This window comes from Triticum aestivum, chromosome 1D (genome assembly GCF_018294505.1).
Source record: "Triticum aestivum cultivar Chinese Spring chromosome 1D, IWGSC CS RefSeq v2.1, whole genome shotgun sequence".
NCBI classification, from domain to species: Eukaryota; Viridiplantae; Streptophyta; class Magnoliopsida; order Poales; family Poaceae; genus Triticum; species Triticum aestivum.
Genome location: NC_057796.1, coordinates 312,229,517 through 312,238,529, shown reverse-complemented (window position 1 = coordinate 312,238,529; position 9,013 = coordinate 312,229,517). Strand labels below are relative to the sequence as shown.

The 9,013-nt window shown below is 44.7% G+C and overlaps 1 protein-coding gene across 1 annotated transcript; it reads right to left on the bottom strand.

Moving 5' to 3' along the window:
- Positions 1 to 1,713: 1,713 nt before the first annotated feature.
- Positions 1,714 to 4,593, bottom strand: LOC123181693 (cell number regulator 6-like). The gene is made up of 3 exons (XM_044594012.1): positions 4,366 to 4,593; positions 4,154 to 4,268; positions 1,714 to 2,220 (listed from the first exon to the last, which is right to left on the bottom strand). Exons 1-3 carry the CDS (start codon positions 4,495 to 4,497, stop codon positions 1,907 to 1,909), a joined length of 561 nt encoding a protein of 186 aa, XP_044449947.1. The 5' UTR covers positions 4,498 to 4,593; the 3' UTR covers positions 1,714 to 1,906.
- Between the last annotated feature and the right edge of the window lie 4,420 nt (positions 4,594 to 9,013).

The window sequence follows — 9,013 nt, the reverse complement described above, 5'->3', positions numbered from 1 at the left end:
TACAACGGTATAAGGATACACGCATATTGATAAACCGGATTTGGTTATTCGTAAACCGGAGTCTGGCAATGGAAACAGTGTCATGCATCGGCGGTTCAACAGGGGACTAATGGTATCTACTGGGTCATCATTTTGTATATGAAGTTAAACCGCCCAATCTGGTATTAAAAGTGTATAAGTGAAGGAAGAACCAAGTTTCACATCTTGCCATGGTAATTTCAGATCTACCGCGCGTTGGAAAAACAAAATATATTCTGACCTAATTTCCAACGTGTTAAAAGTTCAGTAAGTTCAGATGAGTTCGATATCAAGCAGGTGCCTTAACAAGAAGAAAGGAGTCTAAATTACAAAAGGCGCTGAAAATGGTCAGATCTAACCGGCCATTGGTGCTACCGAAGGAAGAACAGCTTCAAGCTATGAAGAACACCGAACCCTAATGGCGGATCTAGGGCGAGAAGAAGAGGGACTTACTAGTGCAGGAGGAAGCGGCGGAGGATCACCACTTTTCTCTGATACAATCAGGTTGATGCAGCGGCCTTTGTCGAAGCAGAAATGAAGGACGATGGCGGCGGCAGAGCTCGAGGGTCGGTCGGCGCGAGGAAGACGACGACGCGAAGAGGCACGAGGGGAAAAAATGGGAAGACCACCTGGCCCTATTTATAAGGGCAGAAAGATAAGCGTCAGGCGCGAAAATCGAGGAGCCTAAATTTTGGATATGAGGCGGAGCTGTCGCCTTGATTGTCGGAGGCTCATTAATGAAGGTGGATTATACACAGTTTTAAATAACAGGTGACGTCACGGCGGTTTACCATGGTCCTAGAAGATGATGTCACGACGGTTTACAAGATTATGTGAAGATGTTGAAGAAGAAATTTTTTTAAGTATTGAGGATTGACATGAACCAGTTCAAATCAATCTGGGGCCTAATGTTGGGGATATTACCACTGGGCGTAAACCGGCCAGGAGAGGCCGGGTTAACCCCATAAGTAGTTCATCTGTATCTGAAGTCCATGAAGACAGACAGTGACGCTTTATGAAGGCCCAGGGCCCAAGGCCGGTTTAAGGCCTGTAGACATAAACCGACATTGATATGTAAACTTGTGTTGTAAGATAGAAGTAGCAGAGACCGAGCCGGACACGATTATGAGCCAGCCTCGGGATTCTGTAAACCGACGGACGTCAACCCGTATATATAAGGGGACGACCAGGCGGCGGTCCAGGGACAACCGACAACAACTCGAGACTCAGGCAAAGCGTATTCGTTCCCTGGTCATCGAAAACCCAACAATTCCATCACAACTAGATGTAGGCTTTTACCTTCATCGTAAGGGGCCGAACTAGTATAAAACTCTCTTGCGTCCCTTGTCCGCTTTAACCCCTTTAAGCTAACCCGTAGCGATGACTGAACGACTAAGTCCTTTCTCTAGGACATCTGCCGTGACAAAACCACGACAATGCTCCTGACAGTTCGCGCAGTAGTGAAAGCAGCAGTGGACTATGCAAGGATTGCATGGAGAGTTCTGGTGGAAGCAGAACAATATGTGGTGGTTAGCAAAAGGCCCGTAATACTGATGCACGAAAGTAGAAACCCAGCCCACTTATCAAATGCTAGACTTGACAACTAGTTAGAATTAGTGACCACAAAAAGATACTATACGTGAAAAGGTAGCCAAGCAAGAATTGATAAAATGATCTGATAATTCAATGATATAACCAGCTACCGCCAGTGGACAATGCCAAGCAAAAATGTCATGAGACTGACCACATAACTTTAACAATGCAAAGCTAAGAGTTTACTTCTGGACTCCTGAATACCTGCTACAACTATCTCAGATGGAGAATGCAATTGTGTAGTTCTTATAGTAGAAATAAATACAACTGTTTGTAGATGTTCTTATGAATGCGATTAATCATGACACATACAAAGAAAACTGTGGAAGAGAGAAAGAAGTACCTCGAGATGATACTTCTTCTGAAGCTTTTCACGAATAATACTAGTATATTGAGAGCATATCCACCAACTGCAGACCAGGCCTTCACCAATCAGGATCAATGTGTCTGGGTCAACACCATGGAATATAGCCGTAAGGATTGCTAATGCAATGCCACCTTCAATACAGACAGCATGGCAAGTGCAGGGTCTTGTCCGTGGGATATCTTCTCTAAGGGCCTGAACATTTCGTCCAAACAACACACAGGGGCAGAATAGTCCAGTCCAGCCTAACACATTAAGAAGATCAGGCACATAAGAGGTTCAGAAGTATCTCGGAATATAGCAGTAATACATATGAAAACTGTGTGGACTGAAGCATAAAGGTGCACACATCACAAACCCTATGATGACACAATTTGAAGGGCATAAAGAAGCATAAAGGAATTAGCCATTAGCTACAGAGTAATGCTATTCATTTAAGCTTTCGGGTTTCGGCCATGTATGCCGCAGTCATTTATGTGCTCAACAGTTTATCACAATTAACACTTATACCGGGAAAGTGTACCTGTAGAAGAATATTCAAACAGATCAAGGAGAAAGACGTCTCTAGATCGAAAGCATCGTAATAAAAGTAAACGTTGCAACTAGTTTTTGCTTCTTTGAAACAATTTGGAATCCAACCGGAACAATGATTAATTCTTTTCAATATGAGCACATTATAACAGCGTGTTGATTTTGCAGAGAGCCCAAAAGAGCTAAAACCATAACTGGCAGTTAGATGGAGAAGTGTGTACATCTTGAAGAACTTCCCAAATACAGAAAAAAGAAGGGTCGACTTTAACATTGAGAACATGATAATCAGAACCAAACGTTATGACTACTACTCCCTCCGTCCCATAATATAAGATGTTATTACATTCAATATGTCTTATATTATGGGACAGAGGGAGTACTCTTTATTTCTTTCAGACAGTGACCAGTGCCTAATCCTTCCCACATGAGCACATCATCACAGGGCTAATTTTGCAAAGATAATAGAAGACTGAAAAATAACAGTACTACAAATATGTGAACCATAAAGGCTTGCAATATGATAAAAAAATGTATTTGAACAATTAATATTTCAAAATAAAATGTATAAAGATATGGGTTTTCATATACATCTGCTAAAAATGTGGGAGAAGGACGACCCAGGGAAGCTATAAAACAAAATTAACAAGTACTCAATTTGGACTTCTAGGTAAAATAGCTCCTAAATGGAGGTCAGATACGCATCAGATTGGTCCACATTACAAATTTGAGTTACACGTGTAGTATAAGACATATATCAGCATCGGATTGGCACCAGTTTACAACTGAGTTTATATGTGCAGTGTAAAATATAAATCATGCCTTTCTCATAGACATTAGAAAAAGACTGTATGTTTAGTCTACCATGGTTTGTTCGTTGATTAAGTTCACCATGTTAATGGAAAAATGATAGAGAGGAAGGAAATTAAGATTTGCAGGGCATCTTTGTTTGAAAACTGTCTCAACTGGTAACACGTAAAAAGGAGGTAACACAAAATTTCTGGCTGGCAACTGCTCACTAAACTAATGTGGAAATATTTCACATTGATATATAAGTATCAATACTGTTGTAATTTGCAATTAAAATTTCCAAAGAAACATCTTTCATGCTTTAAAATAGTCTCTAACAAACACATGCAAAAAATGGGAAACAATATAAGCCTAAATGAAAAAAAAATGAGGATGGGAGGTGTATGGGCCATCCTTGTCCAGCACACATGTTGTTCCTCTTTTCTTACTAGGGATTCACTTGATGTACCTGCAAGGATTTTCATAATAAAAACCTGCGTGTGCTTCATACGCAGGACCGCTAAAGGATTTAAAACTGAAACACCTAGCCTCTATGGTAACACGTCAGTAACACTTCAATGCCATGGAAACAAACATCTAGTTGCTGAGTTGTGGAATGTGTGTGATAGCCAGAAACCCTGAGCTGAACCACAGCAACACAATCCCATCCTGTGCAGATCCGCATGAAAGTTCCTGCCAACTCTGGCATCTCCAGGGGTATCAGGCTATCAGCATATCAAAACTACCACGAATTTTGAATGTGCGATACGTCTAGGGTAGGAAGTAGCAGAACTAGATCGGCTAGGCAGTTGAAGGGGCAGACCAAATGCAAGGGCGAGAAGGAAATTCCACGTCACTTACAGCTCTCGGGGTCTTCAGCGCAACTGAAGATGCCGGTGGTCCACTGCTCGTCGGCCGGCGCCTTGTGGCCCTCAGGCAGCACCTGCCCACACTGGATGCACTTCATCCGCTCCAGCTATATAGTCACACCGCCCAAAATCAGATCGAACAAACAATCGCAGCAGCAGCAACTGGAAGAAAAGGAGGATCGCGCGAGGAATGGCGAGACCGACCTGCGGGACGGCGACGGGCAGGTTGAGCTCGCCAGGGCGGATGTCCTCCACGCCGGGGCCGGAGGCGGAAGCGTCCTGGTCCTTGGTCAGCTTCACGTACTGCGACGGGTGGCTGCGGCGCGCCTCCGCCATTGCCGTCCTCTCCTCGCTTCGCCCCCGAGGGTTTTTGGGCTGCCGACGAAGGGGAGGGCTGCGCGGTCGGGAGTGGGGACGGGTGCGAGTGGTGGAGTGAGATCTGTCTCCCGACGCGTCCACGGTCAGGTCACTGACGGTTCAGCCGAAGGGCATCACGCCAAGGTCACGTTTGCCTTTTTGTTTTAGGACACCTTTTTCTTTTTTGTGAATGGCAACATTTTTCCAATATTGAACACAGAACTTTTCCAGTCTTTATATCTCGTCGTGCACACATTTTATTCCGTTAAATTTATGCCAAACAACAAAAGGCATGACAACGAGCAATGTTAAACCGAGAGAATTCGTTTTAAGAAAAAAAAAACAGAAAAACAAGAGAGCACGAGCCCTATACAGCCGCCACCGCTCCACCTGCTCCCCAAAGGTTACACTACATTCTCCCTCCGCATTTGCATTCCGCTTTGATGGCGGGACGGGGTGGATGTAAAGCCCCAGATGGATTTCTGATCAAATTCGGGAGGAATTGATGGGGATTTTATGAAGTTTGGGTTCCATGAATGGTGGATCGCTTCTCTTTTACCTTCTCCAAAGCGGTTGTATATGGTGTAGTGATGTACACGTTGTTCTTATAGGTAATTAAAAGATAAAAGTATACTTTTCGTCCCTTAATTTTTGATGGAGTCTATATTTAGTCTCTCAAATATGAAACCTGACAATTTGCACCCTCAACTCTTGAAACCGGACAACTTTGATCCCCGACTCAACTAAAGCAGTATCCATGCTGACTCAGCATGGTTTTTGACCGGTTCATGTCCACATGGCAATATTTCTATTTCTTTTCATTCATCCCATTGTAGACGTTTCGTCAAACAGTTGATGTGCAATGTTGCACCGCGCCACAAGCCAGCGTCGCCACCGTTGGTGGCCTTGCTAATTACCACGCACTGCCGGCTGCCCTGCTGGCCACTAAACACGCCGCTCCAAGCCGTCATGTAACTCCACGCCTCTAGCCGCGCACAGAACGACCTGCTGGCCGTCATGCCTGGGCACCTTCGCGCCTCCTCGTGCACCTCACCGGTCGGCTCTTGACCGAGCCGGCCGTGCTTCCTTACCTTCTCCTTCACCTCTCTGCTCCTTCTGCATGTGCTCTGCTCAAGCCGCCCGACCAACAATGCTGCACGACCTGCTGTCATCCGCCACATCTCCTACCGACGTGCCTGCACCCACCGGCGGCTGTCATGGTCACCACCGACGGCTCATCCCCGTCAAGCCATGTGCTCCTCCTTAACCATTGATACGTCTCCAACGTATCTATAATTCTTGCTTGTTCCATGCTATTATATTATCATTCTTGAATGTTTTACAAACATTTTATAGCAACTTTATATCATTTTTTTGGTACTAACCTATTGACATAGTGCCCAGTGCCAGTTGCCGTTTTTTGCTTGTTTTTTACATCGCAGAAAATCAAAACCAAACGGAGTCTAAACACGGCGAAACTTGTTGGAGAATTTTTATGGACCAGAAGGAACAACATGGGCCAAAGAAGTACCAGAGGGGTGCCTCGAGGGGGGCACAACCCACCTGGGCGTGCCTGGGGTTGTGCCCACCTTGGTGGCCTCCCGCACCGCCTCTTCGCCCTATAAATTCCCAAGTATTCCAAAAACCCTAGGGGAGTCGATAGATCAGAAGTTTCGCCGCCGCAAGCCTCTGTAGCCACGAAAAACCAATCTAGACCCCGTTTCGACACCCTGCCGGAGGGGGAAATTGTCACCGGTGGCCATCTTCATCATCCCGGTGGCCACCATGATGAGGATGGAGTAGTCCACCCTCGGGGCTGAGGGTTTGTACCAGTAGCTATGTGTTTAATCTCTCTCTCTCTCTCTCTCTCTCTCTCTCTCTCTCTCTCGTGTTCTTGAGATGTCACGATCTTGATGTATCGCGGGCTTTGTTAATATAGTTGGATCATATGGTGGTTTCCCCTCTCTATCTTGTTGTGATGAATTGAGTTTTCCCTTTGAGATTTCGTTGTTATCGGATTGAATACTTTTATGGATTTGAGAGCACTTGATATATGTCTTGCATATGAATACCCGTGGTGACAATGGGGTATTATATTGATTCACTTGAGATATGTTTTGGCACTCAACTCGCGGATTCCCGAGGTGACATTGGGGTGATCTATGCATAGGGGTTGATGCACGTTCTCGTCTTTTGTTTCTCCGGTAGAAATCTTGGGCCACTCTTTGAGGTTCTTTGTGTTGGATCGAGTATTATCAATCGGAAATTGTTTGATGCATATCGTATAATTAACTCATGGATACTTGTGGTGACATTGGAGTATCTAGGTGACATTAGAGTTGGTTGATGTGTATCATATGGTGTTATTTTAGTACGAACTCTTGGATAGATCGAACGGAAAGAATAACTTTGCGTTATTTTAGTACGAACTCTTGAATAGATCGAACGGAAAGAATAACTTTAAGGTGGTTTCATACCCTACAGACAATATCTTATTATGTTCTCTGCTAGATAAGAACTTTGGAGTGATTCTTCATCACACGTTGAGGGATGGTTATATGATCCAATTAGGTTAGTATTGCTGAGAGATTGCACTAGCGAAAGTATGGATCCTAGGCCTCATTTTCAAGCATTGCAATACCGTTTGTGCTCCGTTTTATCAATTGCTACCTTGCTGTTTTTTATTGTTCATATTACAAAAATCAATATCTACTATCATTACTACGCTTTTATTACCATCTCTTTGCCAAACTAGTGCACCTATACAAATTGCCATTGTATTTGGTGTGTTGGCGACACAACAGACTTTTTGTTATTTGGTTGCAGGGTTGTTTGAGAGAGACCATCTTCATCCTACGCCTCCCACGGATTGATAAACCTTAGGTCATTCACTTGAGGGAAAATTGCTACTGTCCTACAAAACTCTGCGCTTGGAGGCCCAACACGGGTCTACAAGAACAAGTTGTGTAGTAGACATCAACCATCAGTCATGGCCACTCCTACGAATGCCTGAAGACCGCACGGCCACAACATGCACCATTCCACGGCCACAAGCATCCACCATGATCTCTACTCGTGCGGTCGTGCCTGAGTTTTTCCATGAAGACGCGCAAGGGAGTGACGCGGCAGTGCCTGCACCTGGGGTCCCAGGCGCTGAGCAACACGAAATATGATTGGGGGGTCCAGGCTGCACTCGACGGCGAGGAGGTCGGCGGAGACGAACTCGGCTGGCGAGCGGTGCGTGGAGGTCAGCGCACTCGATGGCGAGGAGGTCGGCGGAGACGTACTCGGCAGGTGATGACCCACAAGTATATGTGATCAATTGTAGCTCTTTCCGATAAGTAAGAGTGTCGAACCCAACAAGGAGCAGAAGGAAATGACAAGTGGTTTTCAGCAAGGTAATGTCTGCAAGTGCTGAAATTGTAAGCAGCGGAGTAGTTTGATAGCAAGATAATTTGTAACGACTAAGTAACGATAGTAGTAACAAAAGTGCAGCAAGGTAGCCCAATCCTTTTGAGGCAAAGGACAGGCCAAAACAGTCTCTTATGATAAGCAAAGCGTTCTTGAGGGTACACGGGAATTTCATCTAGTCACTTTCACCATGTTGGTTTAATTGGTGTTCGGTACTGGGATAATTTGATATGTGGGTGGACCGGTGCTTAGGTGCTATTCTTACTAGAACAAGCCTCCTACTTATGATTAACCTTCCCGCAAGCATCCGCAACTATGAGAAAAGTATTAAGAATAAATTCTAACCATAGCATTAAACTTTTGGATCCAATCGGTCCCTTACGGAATAGCGCATAAACTAGGGTTTAAGCTTCTGTCACTCTCGCAACCCATCATCTAATTGCTAATCCACAATGCATTCCCTTAGGCCCAAATATGGTGAAGTGTCATGTAGTCGACGTTCACATGACACCACTAAGGGAATCACAACATACATACTATCAAAATATCGAACACATATCAAATTCACATGATTACTTGCAACATGATTTCTCCCGTGACCTCAAGAACAAAAGTAACTACTCACAAATGATAATCATGCTCAAGATCAGAGGGGTATTAAATAGCATAATGGATCTGAACATATAATCTTCCACCGAATAAACCATATAGTAATCAACTACAAGATGTAATCAACACTACTAGTCACCTACAAGCACCAATCTATAGTTCCGGTAGCAAGATTGAACACAAGAGATGAACTAGAGTTTGAGATGAGATGGTGCTGTTAAAGATGTTGATGGATATTGCCCTCCCCAAGATGGGAGAGTTGTTGGTGATGATGATGACGATGATTTCCCCCTCCGGGAGGGAAGTTCCCCCGGCGGAATCGCTCCGCCGGAGGGCAAAAGTGCTCCTGCCCAAGTTCCGCCTCGAGACAGCGGCGCTCCATCCCGAAAGTCCTCCCGTTGTTTTTTCTAGGTCAAAATGACCTATATACTAGAAGATGGGTACCGGAGGTGGGCCTGGGTGAGCACAACCACCA

Bases quoted from the DNA above. Each gene is read 5' to 3' on its own strand.
- LOC123181693 (XM_044594012.1), bottom strand. From the start codon at position 4,497: ATGGCGGAGGCGCGCCGCAGCCACCCGTCGCAGTACGTGAAGCTGACC. The intron at 4,269-4,365 runs GTCGGTCTCGCC...GTGACTATATAG, and splicing joins TGCCCGTCGCCGTCCCGCAG to CTGGAGCGGATGAAGTGCAT. The intron at 2,221-4,153 runs GTAAGTGACGTG...TTAATGTGTTAG, and splicing joins CGCTGAAGACCCCGAGAGCT to GCTGGACTGGACTATTCTGC.